We start from the raw sequence: 22,469 nt of genomic DNA on the forward strand, positions 1-22,469 counted from the left end.
TAGTTGTTACACATGAGTTTTATTACACTGTCGGCCTGTTTACATTGACAGAAAAGCAGTGAAGGACAGACTTAAGTACTGCATCACCAGCATAAAAACAGCCAAAATACCGTAACGCTAGTGTTTCCACTTAATGTGTTTACACAGGGTCTGAAAACAACTTGTGAATTTGACGAGAATCCACATCCAAGTCTTTTTTTTCCCCAGTCCAATCTTGCACACCTCCGAAACTTGAGCCGTAACAGGATAACGCCTGTGCGATTTCCCAACTCGAGTTAATGGAATGCAGTAAGTCTTCTTATGTGCATTTGATTCACAGTAAAGCACGAGGGTCAGAAAACGGCCATGAGCTGGAAACATTTCGATGAAGACATGCTTAAGATTTTTGTTGCCATGTGGGAATCCAGTTTTACTTATTTGAGTTGGGTTATCTAATGATACACCCAATAAAACCTCTGTTAACAAACATGAACATGGTCCTAACATGCTATATTTAAGGAGACACACTCACACACACACAGGTACTGGTGTGTCAATAGAGTGATGGATTGGAAACATGGCAAAGAAGAATTACATTTATTACATGTATACAATTTCAATGTGTGACATGGAAAGTTTCCAGCAAAAACACATAGAACAATGTTAAATGTGTCAATTAGTGTCATCACAATAAAAACAAACGGTGCTTTCAGACTATTACTTTTGGTTATACTACATTATTTAGGAAGGTGAAGAATAACTGATCAGTTTTCAGTTGATAACCCACTAACATACTCCACCCTCAGTAGTTTTAATAATGTTTCTCTTATGAATATATACTGTATATACTACAAATAATAACACTGATAACATGTGGTCAGATACCATTGTACATACATACAATAACCAGGATGTGTCCACACAGAACAATAGATGCGTGTCCATTCAAAATTCAAAGTCCGACCAAAGCGGTTATTCAGAGCATGCTGTCGCGCTAGTTTCCAAACAACACCCATAATATGGTCTGTTATTATAATCTCAGTATCAGCACGTGTTAATGAGAATCATACAGGTTCCTTCGTCCAAAGCAAAAGGTCGAGCAGCACGTCACATTTAATACGAAACGCAGGCCTGTTCCTCTTTAGGATGTCGTTTTCATTCTGTTGTCTGTATGTGCGCATTATCTCAAAGTACAAGGAATGTAAAATCTTCTGGTTTACATTTAAAAACACATAATTTAATTTGGATTTACTTCTTAGAGTAAACTGAATACTAATAATCATCATAATAATAAATCGGTTTGACCAAAGGTAAAGTTTTAACAGAAAAAGACTTTATTTTTGTCTTCACATTGTTGCAATATTTCTCCTTTTTCCAGTAGTTTAGTTGAACGTACATATATGTCTTTATATTCCAGTGTTTCTTCTTTTGCACATGTCTAACACCTGTCCTACTCCAACAAGTATTCTGCTTTAATTCTGTAAAGCTGAGAGCCATGGTTTGCATTCTTGAAACACTAATAAAAGCTATTTAATTTTATAAAATTAATCTTATCTGGTTTAATCCTAATGAAGAGGTAAACGCACTTTGTTTTTTATTTTTTTGTTACTCAAAGCTTGCAGCCAGTATGCTAACAGTCTCAGTCGCGTGAAGATACATTTGAATGCATTGGCAGCTTAAATTAGGAAATTAAGACTACAGATCAGACGATAACAGCAACAGAACAGGAAGAAGACTTGAAATGAGCTCTACTTGTGTTAAATTTTTTGTCTTTGTTCTTGTTGTTGCTACAGGATGACTCCTTTTCTATTAAAGAACATTTTCTCTGGGGAAGGGGGAGGGGGCTACCTATGGGTTCTAGGGCTGAGTAGGTCATTACGGGTAATCTGAATTACATTTATTCAGCTATTTTCCTCTTGGAAGGAGGCACCAGGTGTCCAGGCAGCTCTGATGGTAGTTCATGTCCCTCAAGTTTCACCTTTATCAGATGATTGGCTAAAGCAAACTCCTCATCGTCGAGCATGCCGTCCTTATCGATATCTGCCAGCTTCCAGATCTTGCCCAGCACTGTATTGGGCAGTTTTGACTTGACCATCTCCTTCTTGGCGTTGGCTCCGGTCACCTTCCCATTGACAGGAGATAACGTGTAGAAAATCTCGTCGTAAGCAGGTTTGTCGCGAGCGACGACCCACTCCGCTTCGTCGATGCCTTCGCCGGCTCCTTCGCCGTACCCGTGACCGAATGGGCCGTCCAACGTGCCGTCAAACGCGCCGCCCTTCACTACTGCGTTGGGCCGCTGGGTTTCCTCTTGTCGGACCAGGACCATTAAGCCGGCGATGTCATTGGCTAACATGTCATCGACCGCCTCCAAGAGTTTAGGTTTTAGAGGCTGGAATTTGTTGAGATCCTGAGCTTGGAGTTGGTCCTGGAAAAAACACAAGTTTGTCTCAAGTTAGGTTATAATTTATATATAAACTATACCCTCAGCACAGATAAAGATCATTTTAAAATACACATCTGTAAAGAATGCTGATGTAGTCAATCAAATGTTCCAGAAGTATTCTATAAAATTACTTAAGTCACTGAAGTAACAATAAAATATGCTTCAATAAAAGTTTCACTTTAGTAATATTTACAATTAGGTAAGCATTACACAGTTCAAGTAAATAGCCTGGTACTTATATCACTATAGCACTCAAAGTGCTTTCTACTACAAGCCTCACTCACACAGATTAAACTATACATTTTTGTTTTCTACACTTTTACTTCCTTACTTCCTCCTTCTTCTTTTCAAACATAAAATGGTCAACATTTTATGTTTTTTCCATGTGAATTTGATGGATTTCAATGATTTTGTGTTTATTTATTTTTAGTGCATTGATACTTGTTATTTATGTGTTCAAAACAAAGATTGGATTGACAAACTGATTGATTACATTCAAAAATACTCTGATGGATGTAATATCTTGCCCAAGGATACTTCAGGAGGAGCTGGTGATCAATCTACCGACATACTGCTTGATAGCTGCACAAGTGATGTACATGAGTTAAAGTACTCAGTTAGCACTCTACTTTCAATGGAACTCTGTTTCATCCCATTTGTAGCCACAAAATATCTTAAAGTACACAAAGGAAAATCGAGTATTGTTCCAAAGATCAAAAAAAGAAAATAGAGAAACACAAAATACAGAGTGGTATACAACGTTATGAGAAGCTTATTGAAATGTACAAAATGGCCCACAACATCAGAGGCTGACAGTTCTCTGTGCAGTAAGGATTAAGATCAATCTTATATGACAATAATAATAACAACAACAAGTTAATAAAGACCAATTATCAACATTTCCCTCATCAGTTAAAGTCTCTGCTGAGTGTGTTGTACTTCAGTGGTTAGCTCAGGAAACGGTAAAACTCTGTGACTCTCTGACTGTTACTACTCTCTCTATTTCACTTCCTTGTCTTGTTTTTTTAAAAATCTAACATCAGCTAAAATTGCAATTAACTAACGCTACTCGTGTAACTTAAAATCAGTGAAGCCCCTGCATTCATTCCAATCATGTCAAAACCTCATTTACTAAACCTTAATCCTTTGCTTCACTGCTTACCTGCATCTTTTTCAGATTCGGAAAATCTCCAGGTGATATCTGGTGTTCTCTTTCGATGCGTTTGTAGATATCTCCAAGGCTGGCGATGAGCTCTTTCTTCTTGTTCTCCTTCCCAAACACAGCGGGCATCTCTTTTTTAAGTGAGCTGATGATATAAGCGTGGACCTGCAGATTAAGAGAGTTATCGATGACTTCACATGGAAAGTATAAGCAACTGTGTTTGAATTCATTAAGCTTTTATTTGTTATTCTTGTTATAGGTGCTAATTGATGTTTATTAATTGATGAGCAGGTACTAGGAGACTAAATTCTTTATAAATTTCAGTTAAAATGATTCAAATGATTCCACTTCAAAATCGTGTCTGTTATAATATTCCACATTATGCTATAAAGCAACATCTAAGTATGCAGAAGTAAAGAGCTATATAAAAAAAAAGAAACTGTGGAAAAACTGAGCTTGGAGTAGGTAAAAACAGGATCAAGTGCAGCAAAGGTAGTTAATTGTTAACTTTTTATGAGTGGGGGAAAAAGTCACCTATTAAATGTCATGAGATTGACTTGTTCTTTTTGTTTGTTCTTCCAAGGGCCACAAGAGACACAAAGAAAAACTGATGCAAAAATGTGTGGAAGGAAAAGAAAAACATCTCTATCTGTGATATTTAACCAGACACACTACTAAAGCACTCTAATAAATCTATGAGCTCATACAAAGTAGATAATCAGATTACTTTAAAATAAAGATTATGTGTTTTATTGTCTCGGGTTCTCCTTGTAATGATTGAATTATATTTGAGCTTCTGACAAGTGGGTAAACTGTAACACAAGCCACTGTGACAACATTAAGCTTGAGGACACTTAATATTCCATAAACCAGATTAGTCATCCACTTTACTGTTACCTTTGTGGGCATTTCTTTTAATAATTAACAAATTCTAATTCACATTTGGAGTCCACTTTTCATTACAAAAAGGGTTTTCCTGGAAAAAGTGTTTAAACAATATTCAGCAGAAACTAAACGTGCAAAAAAAAAAAAGAAAAGAAAATTTGTTCAGTCACCGCGGCGATACACGCATCTGGGTCTACCTCATGTCCTTGAAACTCATCACAAAACACACCAACACCCATCAGCTGTCTAACAGGAAAACTGTGCTCGACTCTCAGTGTGATAAACCTGTGCGTGTTTGACTGTGTGCACTTGTGCGTTTCCTCTGCTGTGTTTCCTCGAACTACAACAGGCAGCAGACTGTCGCCTACCTAACTTCCTGTCCATTGAGGAAATGGGAAACAATTCATTGTCATTTATCTAACTCTATTAGTTCTGCGAAACATCTCTTTCTGTCAAGGTTAACAGCTGAACAACACAGCTGAGCACAATAAATAGGAAGCACACAGATAAATCGGTGATACTGACAACTTAAACATGTCAGCATGGTGTAACAGCTCAGCACTAAATGTAGGAAATGTTGCGTAACATCTGCGTTATTTGACGTCAACTGTTTCGAACATCCTGTGTCGCAGGTGCTCCTCACCTTGGCTAGTCTTGCCCTCTTTATCAGATCATTGAGTTTTCTAAGTGCTGCATTTCTCGGTAAGGACTGGATGTCCTTAAATAAGTCCTGTTCCTCGGCCTCGAACAGCTTCCTGTTGTCAGGAATCAACAGCGGGTGGGACCAAAATGAACCGATATAGACGCGAATCACCTGTCAGTAAAGGAGACAGAACAAAAAATAAGTAAATAAAGTCAGAGGTAAACTGGACCATTCTTCACATAATATGCCATTAACAGTCCTTCAAATGGCCACCATTATGGATCATAGCTCCCCAGATATTATTTAAAAACATTAAATATAAAGTCTTTAAATACTCCTACAACCAGTTAACAATTCTGCAACCTGTGAGCCCACAGGCTAGTCTGCAAACTTTGTCTGTGGGAGCCAGCTTACGTGGATATCAGATGACAAATATCTGGTTCAAAGCTCCCAGTTGCATCTGATGGTCTTTATTTTAAGAATCCAGATCAATAAAAAATACATGTACAATTGCCAGTGGTTTTAAAAATTCAATTTTGGCTAACGCAGCCCCTCTTTTAGTCTCTGTATTGATCTGCACCAACTCAACTCAGACTAGAAAAGGAAGTCTATAATCTTGTACCTCAGCCACAGATTTCACACATTTATGTGCAGATATCTATGTGGTTGCAAATATTAACAATCAAGTGCCTAATTTCATTATTTCACTCTAAAATTATTATTTCTTCAAAGCAATCTTTAAAAAAAAAAATCATTACAATTCTGTGATTTTGACATAGGTGAAAGGATCAATTACAGGCTTAAAACCGTATGAACGCCATCACAGAAACCCCCAGTTTAGCGTACCTCAGGCGTGTTGACTATTTTCCCCAGTGACCACATCAGAGCACCATACACTCTCATCAGCTGCTGAGTCTCTATCTGGTCGGCCTTGTTAAGCACAACTCTGGAGAAAAAGACAGAAGAGAGCGGTGATGATTCTTATTACAAGCTACTCACATTAATATTGCATGGATGCCCAGGTACCAATGATATGGTATTTAAAAAAAGAAAGAAAATATTTGGTGTGAATTTAAGAATCCCACAGTACCTGATCTTGTCCTCATGGTTCTTTAGGGCCTTTATCACCTCTGAGAACTCATCAGAGATGTCCAGTTTATGAGCATCAAACAGTAAAATGATCCTGTCCACTCGCTCTGCAAACCACTCCAGGACAGCTGCAAAGTCATAGCCTAGAAGCGGGGAGGGGACATCAGAAGGATATCAGATAATTCGATGGGGCACTGAGTGAAGCAGATAATTGAACACACATATTTTTACCTCTCAATCCTTTACCCACATCCAGTACCCACATCAAAACCACTTTAGTTATTGGTTATACTGGTAGTCAACACAACTGAAGTTACAGACTGAGAACATGCATGCAACTTTAGAGGTAAAAGTCAGCAGAACAAGTTATGATAGGAACATCATTATGGCCTAAAAATACTCCCAAGACAAATCCAATGGCTGCAGGTCAAAGAGGAGGCATTAAAACTTATGCCCATATTGTAGCATGTTGAGAGAAAAGAATGTCTGTTTCCTGATGAAAACAGTGCTGCCAATGTTCAAACAAGGTGGCTTTTTAAAGTTGAACAATAGGGGAGAGCCCTCAAACTACAGACTGTTACTTCCATCTGTCATAAGATTGATAATGAATAGTTTACACTAAACAAGTGCATTGTACTCGTGGCATTCTGCAAGAAAGCTATGAATAATGCTTCCTCTGTAAAACATGTAAACATGAATTAATGAATGAGTCCAACAGCAGGTGTACGCCACTGACTTCTTTGACTTTCTACCTCAGTCAAGGACGAAACGCTAGCTTACCTGAAGGAATTCCACAGGATATGAGAGGGAAACAAAGAACAAAGGGTAGATCGAAGGATTAGTAAGCTCTAGTGTTCAAACAACACTGAAGGACACACAACAGACGCAGAGTCAGTCCAGCGCTGCAGTATTTAATTATGAGCGATAACACCCAGGAGAAATCCTACGAGTAAGCAATAGTTTTAGGTTAATTCAGGGATTATCAGATGGATTTTCTTTGTAAAGCTATGCACGTAAAATATGCCTTTACATATTTAAACCTACATTCAGAGGCTGTTTGCTCTGAACATAGCAACATTTGATCTTCTGTACATAGCTGTGATAAGAAGCCCCCATTTCACATACTTGCTGCCCAGTAGTGGAACAGTTTACACTCCACGGTGGCTCTGCGTGTTTAACAAAACGTCCAAATATCTGAGTTCTTGTGTTAATGTTTACATGATGCTTCAATTGTTAACAAAAATGGGTATTTTAAGGAATAAATTAATCTCACTTGGCTAAAATGCATTCCCCAGTAGGACGTGAGAAAAACTTTAGCAGCAGCAAGTATGTAAAGCATTTGTTTCGGACTGCATCTGTATGAACAGAGCCGAGACGAGAAAGAGGTGTTAAAAGAGATATGGATACCTTGATATTTTTAAATTCTACTGGAATATTCTTCACCCAGTGCACTTCTCACGTGTTATGGGATTAAAGCAACACTTCAATTTTAAGCTGTGAAGGGGACGGTGCTCCTAAGCGAAAAGTCAAAGTGAAATAACCTGCCTACAGTGGAGGTAAGATGCTCATGAGGTCTGACAGTGATGCTAGTGTTATGCTCCTGGACTATTAAAATGTGGAGACCAAAAGTGCCCAGGAGATTATCAAAATTACAGGAATTCATAAGAAGGACACAGACTGTACATAAAGGATGGGTGTAGCCAGTGTGGCTTGAGCCCTGGCTATTGTCATAGGGCAGCAGTAATGTTTTTATTTGTTTCCATACGTGTGTGTGTGTGTGTGTGTGTGTGTGTGTGTGTGTGTCAAATCATAAAAAGCCCAGTTTTGAAGCTTCACACGTTAGCTGTGGATTTGAGAAACCCATCACCACTTTTACTGTCTGACCCGCATTTAAACAAATAAAAATCATCATATAAAATATGTCTGTGTAGGTTCTCAGTCATCCAGGTCATGGTAGTGTAAGGAGTTTGAGAAGAAAGCAACTGGACTTCTTTAAATGAACTTAAAGTTAGTCAAAGAAGTCCAGTCGCTTTCTTTTTAAGCTCCTTTGACAATTTTGTATTAACAAAAGACTTAAAAGTGTTCTATATGTAAACAGAGAAGTCGCCCCCTGCTGACCATTACAGAGAAAGCAGATTCAACTCGACATTTTCTTTATTTTCAGACCTGCTGGCTATGTCTATCTTTTATATACAGTTTATGAGTGGCCAAAATAATTGCCATTATAATTTATAAGTCAGCTAACTGCACAGATAATATTAATAATAATTTTATGAAACAAGGTGAACTTTTCCCAAAGCCACGTGACAAGGCTGGTGAAGAATATGTAAAAGCCCACAAATTCTTCAGAGTCAAGGTATCATTTGAAGACTTCTGCAGCTGGTTGTTGCCAAGATTTATTATCTACAATACCTCCATAAAGACATCTGCGCAGGCTGCTATAGCCTGACAACTCCTCCTCTGGAGACAGACACGCACACACAGTTGAGCACACACAAACACAAACACTCTTAAAAACACTGAAACAGAGTAAAAGAAAAGTGACTAAGAGAAAGAATGTGACACAGAACATGTAAATGAAACATGATGATGATGATGATGATGATGATGATGATGATGATGATGGGGAACTAAATGAAAAGTTAATGAACACACAATAACAAAAAAATTGCACACAGAGTCCCCAGAGAAAACACAGCTGTGCTCACTCAGCAGAGGTTAAGTTTAACTTGTATTTGTTCTTTTGTGTTGGCCACAGAGTATCCGTGTTTCACCTCACTGTGCTGTTTATTTGGTTTAACACCACGTTTTTTGGACACTTGGGCCAAAAAGGAAAAACAAGGTGAAACAGAGCTGGTGCTTGTCTGGTTCCTTTTAACAACTTCCAAACATAAATTTCATATTTGGTTAATGTTGATGAAACACTGATTTACTTCATTTCTTAACAGTAAAGCTGGAGACAACAAAAACCCTCATGACAAGCATTAAAGTTATGAATAATATCCATGCAGACCCAACCTTGGTATGAAGTAATGTCCTGAACTGCGTGACCAGAACTTTTTCGCTTTTAATCAAAAGCTGAATAAGCCTCCTGATACGTCATCTTATAACAGGACTCCAAATGTCACAGTACTGGTCGTGCACAAGAACACAATAAATACTCTCTGGAGCGGGAACGTAGAAAATTATTATATTAAAACACCATTACTACTTTTATTTTTCAAGTATTCATATAATCAGTGATTTGCTATGGTGACAGACAATACTGGATATGCCAAAAGTCAATTAGTTCAGGCTTTACTTGGGATAGCAAACCAAAACAGTGCCTGGGGGAGAAACAGGAAAATAGACAAAAGATGGAAGAAAAGAAAGCATTCGCCTTTGAAAGAAACTCAGAGAGGTGAGTGCAGGACAGAATAAATTAAGACTTACTTTAACAAAAGAACTGGAATGGTTAATGTTAGCGGTTGGTATAGCGATGCCACCATTTAGCTTTGGGAATGCCAGCCATGCCAGACACACATCCTCCTGTGAGACAGCTCGGGAACATTCTTGAAAACTTTCCACGCAAAGTTTCTCTTCACATCATCAGCTTTTTGCATTTTAGCACACATCATAATGGAGATCTGACAACTACCAGTTCGCTCTTTGTTGTAAGGGCAACATTATGGGCGTGAACGAGGTGGTAATTTGGGGCGTTTAATGTTTTCTTTGAACTGTTCCTTTTTCCACAGTGGAATGAATGCGCAGTATATATGTCTAATGACTTTAAAAAACAAGAACTGAGCACAAAGGTTTGTATTTATTTTGGATTTTCTCTCATTTATGGACTACACTGTTACAGCAGCGCTTGAATCCAGGGCTATAGTGCACTGTGATTCCTCCGTTATCTCTTCCTATGCTTCATCCTTCGTGGCGCAATCCTGATAACAGCTGGAGGACAGCTGTTGAAACCCCGTATTCATCTTCACATATTTTTGTTTTCTGTTTATGTTTTTCTTTCCACTCACACACATACACACACAAACGCCAGTGTTGTACTGACCGGCGCATCTTTTCATTGCGAGGTTAGCAGACACAAGTCGCGGAAGCGAACACACTCTGAGATGGTAATCACACACTTCTGACATGTCACAATTTTGTTCCGTCTATCTTTGGTGGGACAGTTATGAAGCTTTCAATATTGCAAGTATGAAATGTAAGACCATGGTTTTAAAGCCATGAATATGTACTGATGTACTGAAGTCTTTAACACTCGTCGTCCTTTATCAGGAATAACTCAAAATTACACACACCTGCTTTACTGTATATGATATTAGATTAGAACAATAGTGTCTTTGTCTAGATTTGACACAGAGGTCAGACGGTTGGGGTTTTGTTTATGTCAATCTTCCCAGAGAAAAGGTATCAAAGCACATTGTACTCTCACCACTGCAAGACTCATACAGTGGTACCTTAAATAGTTTTACACTTCTTTGGCTGCATGCCCTTCCTACTTAGCAAACAGTTCAAGATTGAAATTCCCAATCTAGCATGTCTTGTACAATACCTACAGATGATAAATATTCATAAGCATCCTCAAAATCCAATCAAATGTTTAAAAAGTTTAACCTAAAATGTATTTTATGGCATACTGTGCAACCATTTGGTTACCCACGAGTCCTCTTAAATCTGCACCTTTTTGTTTACACTATATTAAAGTTGATCCAAATGAACCTCATATAATTTTGTTTTTCTCTTTTTCATTTCCATGCGAGACTTAAGAAAACCACAAAGTTAAAAAGTGTTAAAATTCAGGCAGTGTGCACTTATGTGTGCATGTTGGAGAACAAATTCAAAGCTCATCTTTTTGTAACAGCTTCCTGTTCTTTGAAATGAATGAAGCATAATCCTCCTGATAGCAAAAGCTAAAACAAACACACGGGTCCAAAGGAAATGCTGACATTGTAGTTCAGAGTTCAGTGGGACTGGGGGGGGCTGCAGCTCAATGGATGCAGAGGATAAACACACATGCGCGCGCACATACACACACACACACACCATAAACAGAAGAGAATAGAAGTTTGAGCAAATGTGTTTCTTACCTCGACTGATTCTCTGCTTTTCTCCAGACAAAATCCCTGGCGTGTCGATCACGCTGATGCTTTCCAGTACAGGGTTAGGAAGCTGAGCACACACAAACCTACACACACACACACACAAAACAGACATGAGATAGAGAGAAAGTTCCAGGACACAAGTTTAAAATCATCCATCAGCATGGCCCTATCTCAGTTACCCTCTCTCCTCCGTCTGTGCTGCTCTCCCTAGTTTTATCCAGCTGAATAAATATGAACAGGTAAGTGGTCGTCTTCAATGCGAACCCTCTAAATCCCCACTGACAGACATCATTTTTTCCTGTCTCCTTTCAACATTGCTTGATCCTCACACTGAGGACACTACCATAAGAGCTTCTGCCAGTGTACTTTTAAGCAGAAGGATGGCTCTACAGAGACTGCTGGCTGTCTCTCACACAGCCATTAACAAAGAAAACCCTGACCAGTGAGCGGGGGGAAATTCAATCACAAAGGAATGTAGAGCTGCGGTGTGGATTCTCACTTGTGCTCCCTTGGTCTTTCCCTCTGTGCTTGAATACTTAACTCACTGTACACACCAATAAAGACCATCATCTGAAAGTGTGAGTGTGGCCATCAATCATCTACCTGTTGAGAAATGCATTTCCAAATGCATTCAGCTTTCTGAAGGGCTTCTTGGGGTCAACCACCAAAGCATTGCCGGGGATGACTCCTTCTGTGTCGCCGTGCATCACTGCGATGAAGGAATCTGTGGTGGGTTCGGGGCCAATCCGCATGCCAGGAAAATCCTGCTCCAACAGGTAGCTGCGGGTGAGATGACAGGAAATAGCAGTTAGCAAAACAAGATGAGAGAGGAGATGTTTTCAATCACCGTGTAAGAATAAGTCAACTGTGCAAAAAGGCTTTCTAAGTATGCTGAAATAATTCCTCGAAGATGAACAAAGAACAATAGTGAAAAAGGATCAACAAGATATTACAAGATTATGATCAGCATTATAAAGTATTATAAAAAGGTTATATATACATTTGTATTAGAATGTTTGATCCAGCATCAATCTTTAGATAAAACCTAAAATACATATTGCATCTGTAGCCTCTAATTTCAAAGTTCTGCTTCATTTTGTATGATTTTTTTTTTATTCTGACTCTGCTGATAAATGAAGTTGGTCAGGATGGTAAGACGCAATTGAGAAAAAAAAACAGAAAACATGTCTGCCTTGAATTAGACGCTGCTGGAACCAAGATTGGGGGAATTTTAGATGATCACAGACTGGATGGCTGCCACTGACCAGATCCAAAACAAGCAAAATTTAGTTTACTGGTAAACACATGGACCAATAAAGGGCTTTTGGAAAAGAGTGTTCTGATTAGGTGAGGTAAGTATGGAGGAATTCTGTCAATAAAGTGGATTTAAATGCAAAAAAATATTAAAGTTTCTGTTACTTCCAAGCACAGATTTCTGCATCTTTTCAGTTTTTTTCCCCTTTTTAAGCGACCACAAAGCAAAAAGAGGTGTGCCTGACTGTCAGTCTTGTTACCATACGATCATGGCTTAACCGCAGACACATAGTCCAAAAACAAGGCAAACTCGGGTTTTGAGGCTTTTCAAAGAGTTATCAAAAAAATTATAAAGGAACACTTTTTAATTAGAGCAGAGCATCAAGTCAGTTAAACTTCTAGGATTTTGATATGCTTGCAGAGAGGGTTGCTAATCTGTTTCAGCTGCTTTGATGCACTAAAGAGGGGAATCAATAAGAAAACCTCCGAAACAGGAATTGTTTTCAGATGAAGGCCACTGACATTTTTCCAGAACCATAGAAAGTCCTTAACCCATCAGCAGGAATGTTATCTGCTCCTTTGTGGAAGCAACGTGATGCACACTGATGTAAATGCCTCTTACAAAACAGCCAGCAACAGACTTCATGAGGGCTCTGTGCTCACTGCCCAGCACTACGGAGCATGATGCCATAGAATATCAGAATTGGCAGGTCGACCACTGGTGCCCTGTGCTTTTTCAGAGATGAGAACAGTTTCACATTAACCACATGTGAAAGACATGAAACGGTCTGGAGAGGCCATGGAGAATGGTAAATGGACTAGTTCTTATATAGCGCTTTTCCACTCTTCTGAGCACTCAAAGCGTTTTACACAACTTGTGCATTCACCCATTCACACCCATTCGCACAAGCACAACTGACATTCACACACATTCATACTCCGATGAATGCATCGGAGAGCAATTTCGGGTTAGTATCTTGCCCAAGGATATTTGGCATGCAGACTAGGGGAAGCCAGGAATCGAACCACCAACCTTCCGATCAGTAGATGACCTGCTCTACCACCTGAGCTACAGCCACCCAATATGTCATACTGCCTTTAATATTATTGAGCATGGCTGGTTTGGTGGAAGGTCAGAGATGGTCTGGTGAAGCATATCCACAAAGGGACACACACACCTCCACAGCCTAGGCAACAGCACCCTGACTGCCATTAGGTATCGGGATGAAATCCTTGGGCCTTCTGTGAGACTCTACACTGACGCAGTGGGACCTGGATTCCTTGTGGTGCACTACAATGTCCAGCCTCATGTACAAAGAGTATGCAGGCAGTTCCTGGAGGATGAAGGAATTGATACCACTTACTGACCCCCATGCTCACCTGACCTAAATGGGACCTTATGTTTCAGCCCAGCACTGCCAAGTACCACCTCAAACTGCCCAGGAGCTGAGTGATCCCCTGCTCCAGATCTAACAGGAGATCCCCCCAGGACACCAGCCATCAACTCATCAAGAGCATACATTGTCAGGCATACATATAAGCACTTGGGGGCCAAGCAAACTACTGAGTGCCATTTTAAGTTGCTGCATTTTGGCAAAATGAATGAGACTGACAAATCATTTTTACACTTTATCAGGATGTCTATGAATTCAGACATCCATAAGATGATCGTTGTTTTGTTTTTAAACACATTACCCAGTCTATATCATTATAGAAATCCAGCATGATTTCCCCCCCATTGAGATCTGATCTCTTTTCAAAGAGTTCCCTTTTTTCCATGTTTTTGAACAGTATATTCTCACACTGTTTAGATTAGTGGTACTGCAGTTAGAGGGCGTATATTTCTCAAAAGTGTCAACCGATTCCATTAAAAATTTAAGCCAAGCTTTCAATTTCAATCTGAATCTCTACTCCAGCGCTATTATTTTTTAGAACTGGTTCACTGGGAATGAAAAGAAGAAAGTGGACAAAACCAGAAATTAACATTGAATCAATCTTCTGCTGCACAATCAGCCACTCTTTTTAACCACTGAATATAGTGTTATTGACATTCCCATGATCTAATTCTTGCCAGTTAGTAAGAATTTGGTTAAGAGCTTCCTCTTTGTGGAGGTCAAACAGTTAATATACAGCCTTGCCACAGGCTTGTTTAATCAATGATTATCACAGACTGCTGAAGTGAAAACGGCTTGGGAACAGGAACATTAAATTTGATGCATGGAGTGGTGTGCACAAATGTGTTCTGCTGCAAAAAAGTATCACAACTAACTCACAGCACAACTAAACTGGCCTTGTTGGCATTGCAGCTGACTTCCATTTGATATGTTTCAGATGTGAAAGGTTAAATCCTCAGCTGTGGATTCAGTGACAACACACATGTTTCAAATGAAGGCTGGTGTGTTTCTGTTGAGTTTCACACTCCCAAAAATGCAATGTGAGACCACAAAAGGAGATTTAGGCAAAGAGATTTATAGCTATAAGGGTGTGGGATGCGTGCACATTTTAACTGCTTCAAGGTGTAAGGATGGTGCCCTGATATCCACAGACATACATCCACCTTGTCAGAGCTTGTCAAAGGAGCTAGTAGTGCCTGGTGGAGCCATCTCTGTGCACACATGTCTGTACAGTGAGCTCTTCTGTCTATAAAGAGGTTGTGTAATGCATGTGCACAACTACATACATATGCACTAGTATATGTGTCGTATCACACATATAATCCATGTATGTGCACTCCAGATATATACATCTGCTCCCATCATATCAGTTTTCATTTGACTGTAAGATGGGGTTAAGAAAATCCTTAACCTCAATGATGCATCTCTTGAGTTTTAAGGATCAAAGTATATTGAAATTTACCTGTGAATGAACAGATTTAGGCACATGAGGAGGGCCCAGATTTACAGTTTATTATATTCTATATTGAAGGAAATTGTATATCCTGGCATTGGCTTGCTCTATGAAAAGTCCCCTAACAGAAAATGTGAGACCTAGAAGGAAAAATCAATAAATTCAGCCCCAAACGGAGGGAAAGTTGAGACTGCTTAACTCTGAATAACTTCAAAGGCAGTCAGACTGTATTACCCTCCATCAGCTTCTCCTGTCTTTAATCCATTTCCTGTCTCTGTCAGGCAGATATCCTTCTATGACTTTTCTAATTCATGCCGAGACAAATATTATTTTAGTAAACATATTCACTGTAACGTCTCGTTTAAATCCACTGGCTATACAAGTCTGAAAATAAACTTCTAGCAAAGTAGGGAATAACACTGCTGGTAGTTTGTAGCTTGGCAGACCATGCAAGCACATCAAACCCCGAGGGAGACCATGGGGCATGAAATGAAAGAGAAGCAGCAGCTCCATCCAAGTGTTACTCAGCAGTTTGTACATTCTGCATCCTACTGCTACAATGTCAGTGGCGTGGGGGTCAGGCTGCTGACTGGGATGGTGTCGTGAGTGGTGGCAGAGGAAGGAGAAAGGAGAGCAGGAATCAGACACAGAGGAGGAAGAAGAGAGAGAAGGCAGAGATTGGAGCAGAGATGGTCCCATCTTACAGAAGGAAGTCACTAACAGCATCCACTCTCAGGCTTTCAAAGGCTTAATTGCCTACTACTCTCCACAAGTGTGTGTGTACGCACAATTGTGTGTCTATGTCAAAGGGGTGAGATGTTAGCAGTAGGACTGCAGCTCAAAAGAGGCTCGACACCCAGCTGCTAACACTTCTCACCGTCACACACTAATTTCACTGATACTCCAGGTCATGTGCTCTGACAGAACAGCAACACATCATTATGAGGTGAAGCACAAAAGGAATGATCCAGTTCAGTAATACCAGTCAAATAGCAACATATGTGCTGGTTGCACTGACTAGGAAATTCTGGGCTGATACCGATGTTTAAACAACAATTTGGTCAATTGTTTCTCAGTTTTGTTTTTTGTGTTTGTTTCTCCACTTTGGTTCCAGGGAATCAAAGAATTCCTGATTTTTAAAGACTTTTATCTCTTTAAACATTAAACCAGCATAAAACTGATGGGAGAAACAGGTTAAAAACTGAGCCAATACCAATACATGGTTGATAAATCGGTGTATCAATCTCCCTATGTGTAGTTGCAACAACAACAATGTCAAAACCATATTAGGACACTGTGTGTTACATAATATAATAACACAAAATGTCTAGTAAGACATGAAAATGTGGTCAATTAGAGAGTTAAAAAGGTTTAATAAAAGGAAAAAAAAACTCTCAAAGCACATGTTTGTATACTTTTTTTCTCCATGCTGTAAAAAGCAGAAGTTAGGAGCGAGTCAAGACTTCCTGCACCTCAGGGCAAAACAGCTCTGCATGAGTCCTAACAGTGGGTTCCTACAAGGAAGCCTCGCTGCCCACCTCTATCAGTTCACAAACTATATCAGCAACAAATAGCTGCTTATTGTTATTCCACAATAATTAAAATCAGTAATAAACAATTTACCCCTACATTTCCTGAACTTTGCCTCAAGTGAACACATTTATTTGACCAATACTCATGAAGTAATGCTCATCTTTCAGTCTGACTTCATCAGGGAGAGCTCCAGAACAATGCAGTAATGCCTCCAAATGCAACAAGTCTGCCTGTGTAGGAGTCATGCCAAATAAACCCTTTATGAATCCAATAAAGCTTGAGGAGGTGTGCCTCCTCACAATGTTTTGTTCTCATTGTTCTGTGTTTTTTTTTTTGGTTGCTTTGTGTGCATAATTATGACCACCTCTTCCTCACGCTTGCTGTCAAACTGCTGGAAAAGTCAGCTTGGGTGTGTCATGCTCTCCCTCTCTCTATCATTCCTTCTTTTTTGGTAGCCTCTCCCTCATTTGTTTGTGCTTGTTTCTAAGGTTTTCTTTGCATGTGTGTGAGCAAACATACCGTATGAAGCTGGTCTTGCCAGTAGAATACTGTCCCACCAGTAAGACCATGGGCTTGTTGTCAAAGTCAGCATCCTCCAGTGCCGGAGAGTGGAACTCATGAAACTTGTAGCTCTCCTCCAGTGGTAGGAGCTTGGTTTTATAGAGTTTCTTCAATCCTTCACTGACTGTCTGAAAGACTTCCGGCTCCTTCTTCCTCCTATCATCGGTTCCAAGCCAGCTGAACATCGCTGCTGGTTACTTATAATTAGACTTAGTTATGCTCCAGATAGGTAATGATAATCAAAAATGCTAATTATTGATCAGCTAGAAATCTATGCCAGCTTACTCTGTTTGTCACTGACCTGAAAGGCTACTAAATGTGTCCTCAATGTAGCTTAAAGTGAAATATTCCAAAACTATTAAATGATCTATAACGAAAAAAAGATCTAAGTTATCAAAACCAAATTTACACTAAAGAAAATGTTTTAATAAGACCTGCATAAATATAGAGATATTTTGTTTGTCCTGAAAATGTATTTTAACACACACAATACAGGACTATTAGTGTCCAATGGTTAACGTTAGTCGCTATCCTACTGCACTAAATGGGTGGTGACACTTTTTTTGATGATATTTTAAGTCAATTTTGATTATTTATGGGCGTTACACTGTGGTGATATGTACAACGTAAAAACAAACAAAACACAAACAATCCTAAAAACAAATCGCTCCGTAAATCAATCAGAATTTAAACCTGATCGTTCAGGTTCATCATCTCAAGTCCATCGGTCCTCCCAGTCCAGTCCAGGCCACCTCTGCTGCAGAGCCTGTTTATGTTTACCCCCAGTCTACCTCAGTAAACAAACGCTGCCGAGAAAAGCCTAAATCATTCTGCTCTGACTCAACATCACATTACCGCTATTCAATTTCGTCCGAGGGCTAGCAAAGGAATCCCAAAAACGATGCACCGACAGGCTGTCAGGAGAGCAAGCCCCGTTATTGTTCCGCCGCTCCCGCTCTTCTGCTCAAAAACAAAAAGGAAAAAACAACACAACAACCAGAGCAAACAATCTTCAGGGACAAAGATTTTTTTTGTCGTTTTCGAGTTAGAAATAAGAGCAGACTGTCTTGCTAGCACTACCGGTTATTTTCTATAACAGCACGAGCTGAAAGTAGCAGCAGCTGATGTCCTGCAGTTCCATTTAAATGCCGAGTCGGAGGAAACCCGAGCCCGCCGGAAGTGCCCAACGGCTGGCAGCCCGACCAACCGTGGACCCGCCCAGTGATGAGAGAGCTGGAGAAGCCGGCCCGGACGACGCCATGTTGGATGAGACGAGACAGGGGAGCTACAGTTCAAACACATCGCGCCACCTAAAGGTTAATAAAATAACTTGAAATATTTGAACCTTTTCTTTCTTTCTTTCTTTCTTTCTTTCTTTCTTTCTTTCTTTCTTTCTTTCTTTCTTTCTTTCTTTCTTTCTTTCTTTCTTTCTTTCTTTCAATTATTGTACCAGAGTAACTTGTATCAGAGTAATTATAGTTTTGTATTTTCTAATTAGTTTATTGTTAATATTATTTTGACATTTTGTTGTTAATCTAATTTAATTCAATTTCCGATAGTTTCCACATTGGATTTCCCAGTTTCAGTTTAAGTTCCATTGTTTGAAAATGTTTCGTTTTAGTTATTTTATTCAGTGTAAGCTTAAATTTGTTTTAGTTATTATTGCATGGAGGACATGTCAGAGGCAAGATATAGGAAAATCAGTATGCCAGTAAGGACACAAACTCTTGGAGGCATCCAAAGTCGAGGATATTTCCTCTATATTTTTATTTTATTTTATTTGGGTTTCTAAATTCACGAAAAGAAAACCTGTAGTTTTTTATGTGTGTGTTTGGGGAGGGTCAACTTTTTTCCACATTTAGTTTTAGTGTTTAGTTCAATTTTAGTTAACTACAATAACCTTGACTCATACACTTACAAATATTTTAAATTCTCTGCTTTGTATTTAACCTGAATACATTCAAATACGTTCTTTTATTCTTCCAATCCAGAATCAGACATTTAATCACGGCCCATTCTTAAAGTAATTAAACGTGTAAAAAATGAACTTTCACAGCCTATAAATTAGGCACAGAAGAAGAATTGACACGATAAAGGTTTTCAAATCATGGCGGGTAGCAAAGGTAAAGCGAATATTTCAACATTTTATTAACATGTGGGGACATACCTGACTGGTAAATGAAAGGTAGATAAAAGTATCAGCTGAGATGAGGATATTTGATATCCCAAAGCAAAACTGGAAGTTTGGATCTTGAATGATAGCGTCTGTATGCATTATATAATATTTAAGAAAGACCTTTTACCCGCTTGTGTGGTTTAAAATAATCTATATAATTAAAATATAGTAATAATTACAGTATTATTAAAGTAAAACATCATTTATCTGTCTCACAAGGGTCCTTCTCTAAATAAGTACTTATCCCAGTTTTGTTTTCAACCTTATGTCATCTACAGTTTAACCAGCAGATGTCGCTATTGTCTCTACTTTCACTTCGGAGAGGCGCTAAGCATGTATTAGGAATAGAAACAAAAGTAAAACAAAAGTATTTGATGTCGTGTCAAAAAAAATGCGATATTCATAAGTTGTTGTTGTTGTTGTTGTTGTTGTTGTTGTTGTTGTTTTATATATATAGGTTTAGAACGGGCCTGGGAGTTTGAGGGTCCTGCGCAGTATCTTTACATTTCGAATGCGCTCTTCTGGACAGAGAGATCTTGGATGTCAGAGATATTGGATGTTGTGGGATCCAATTAAGCTACTTGTCCAGTTCCCTTGCCTTGCCACTTGTCTTCACCGTCTTCTGTTCCTTCTTCCTGATGTTGCTATCACTTATACAGGAACAACAACAAAGTGCACAAGTGAATGAAAGAACTTAATTTTGTTTCACCAACTTTTCAAATCAGGACATAGAATGATAAATGTTTTAAATGATCAGGGGCGGTAAGTGTAAAGACAATGCACTAGGTACAATCGCCACTTGCTTACTTTATCCTTTACTCTTTTAACAATAATCTTTTTATCTTCTTCAAAGCTACATATTTTGAACATTCATCACATATTGTGACACCTGGAACAAAATTCAAGTTATAAGCATCTTAAATCTAAACCACATTACCATAAAAAAAATGTGACTTCAGGGTAAACTTGTAATTACATAAGTTCAGTCTAACTTTGAGTTATTGTTCCTTAGTATTCTTGTCATTTTCCATCAATTGAATATTTCTTTTCTTTCTTCAATAAAGCACACACAGGTGTCAGCAAAACCTAAACACTGAGATACACAATAAGCCAGGTTGTATTTATGTCTTTTGTGAAGTATACAGAGCTTAAAACCTCTGCAATCTCAAAAAGATAAAATGAATTGTAAAAAACAAAACAAAAAAATTAAAACCACATAAAAACTGTCACAGTGGGTGGAGGAAGATGACTTGAATATGAGGACTCCAAAGAATTTAACAAACAAACTTAGTAATCAAATGACTACCCTTTTATTTAGGCTGGGTGCCAAATTCTGTTGAACAAAGCAAGTATCCAGTGACAGAACACACAAGGGAAGGTAAACAGATATTCAAAGATCTAAAGAAAAGCATATTGTCATGAAATTATACCTGGGTAATCAGAGTGAAGTGCGGAGAAAAAATCAGAATACACTGAATAAACAATTATATAATGACACTATACATCAAAATAATACATTACATATCAAATTTTGTGTTTTTTATTTCTATTTTATTTTATTCCTAAAAACAGTGAAAGTCATGCTGTGTAATAACACAATGGCAGTGCTAAATTTAAAAAAAGCTAATTGCTGTACTTTATTCAAACTTTATAAATATAATTTTGCAAAAGCGCTTTAATGACACTTTAATGACACAAACTTATCCCAGGCTGTTTTTGCAAGGCCTGCAGTGCTTGTTCGCTTGGTTCTTGTATTAAAACAGAGACATCTATGTTAATTTATGAAATCAATCTTTTTATCTACATTTTATCTGATATAATAATTATATATAATCAGATGGTAAAAATGGCTTTCATAAACACCAAGAATAATAAGTAATGAACAATAAATACATGTCTCCTTCTTTGCAAGCTACATATTCATTGCATAGGACAAAGTAATGAATTACAGGTACTATTAGCATTACTTTTTGGGGAACAGTTCTTCACATATTCCCGTGACCCACCCCAAAGTGCCACTGCACTGAAAACTGTTTTTGCAAAATTTACTGACAACAATGTACATGTAAGTTACACGTAAATGGCAGTTTATTCTGAGAACAGCTACTACATAATGAATATAATCAGTAAGGATATGAGTGTTTAAAAACAGTTCCCAAATGCTCTATAGACATTTAGTAAGTTCCTTGCAGACTGTTTAGCGTATCTAGGAGGATTTAGGGAACAGATATCCATACGTACACAAACTTTGAGTGGGCCAGATAGAAACATTTGTCTAACCATACTTCAAAATTGTGTTATATTATGTGCATTTAAGAACAGATACTTTGGTGCCAATTCTGTCTATTTGCATAGATGCAGGCTGAAATAAAAGCTCGCACAAACCTTTTTTCCTGCGTATAAACAAGCTGTCAACAGGAGGATTACAAGCTAAGTACAACAGCTTAGAACAGATGAACAGCGTGCTTGATCTCAGCATCCTTTGATTTCTGGAAGTGTTCCTGAGTCTTTGACAGTATAATGCCTTTTTTAAAAATGTGGTGCTACTACTGGGCCCAGAGATCAAAGTCATCCAATATTGATTTTTGTTCTTCTCCCTTGTGCACAGAGACTTCTCCAGATTCTCAAAAAAGATTGATAATATTGTACTTTATTATGTACTATAGATAAAGTCTTCATAATTACACACTGAGAAACATCATTCTAAAAGTATTCCACTATTTCTAGATGTAGTTTTTTGGGCAAACCCATGCTCACCTTTTGAGAATCTTTGCCTCTGTAAGATGCTCTTTTCACAC

At 38.5% G+C, this 22,469-nt stretch overlaps 1 protein-coding gene across 2 annotated transcripts; it reads right to left on the reverse strand.

The window, feature by feature from the left end:
• Positions 1-18,703, reverse strand: ehd3 (EH-domain containing 3). 2 transcript variants are annotated; one of them, XM_085431555.1, is made up of 9 exons: positions 17,454-18,703; positions 11,904-12,080; positions 11,286-11,383; positions 8,614-8,661; positions 6,203-6,344; positions 5,959-6,058; positions 5,113-5,283; positions 3,585-3,749; positions 1-2,404 (listed from the first exon to the last, which is right to left on the reverse strand). In XM_085431555.1, the coding sequence occupies exons 1-9, from the start codon at positions 17,678-17,680 to the stop codon at positions 1,877-1,879; spliced, it is 1,656 nt and encodes a 551-aa protein (XP_085287681.1). In that variant the 5' UTR covers positions 17,681-18,703; the 3' UTR covers positions 1-1,876. The 2 variants fall into 2 exon arrangements, with proteins under 2 accessions (XP_085287681.1, XP_085287682.1); XM_085431556.1 differs by lacking the exon at positions 8,614-8,661 and having other exon boundaries at positions 17,454-18,701.
• Positions 18,704-22,469: the final 3,766 nt, after the last annotated feature.

This window comes from Copadichromis virginalis, linkage group LG15 (assembly GCF_057382275.1).
Source record: "Copadichromis virginalis isolate Kocher_CV1m ecotype Utaka linkage group LG15, C_Virginalis_male_GT1.1, whole genome shotgun sequence".
Lineage (NCBI taxonomy): Eukaryota > Metazoa > Chordata > Actinopteri > Cichliformes > Cichlidae > Copadichromis > Copadichromis virginalis.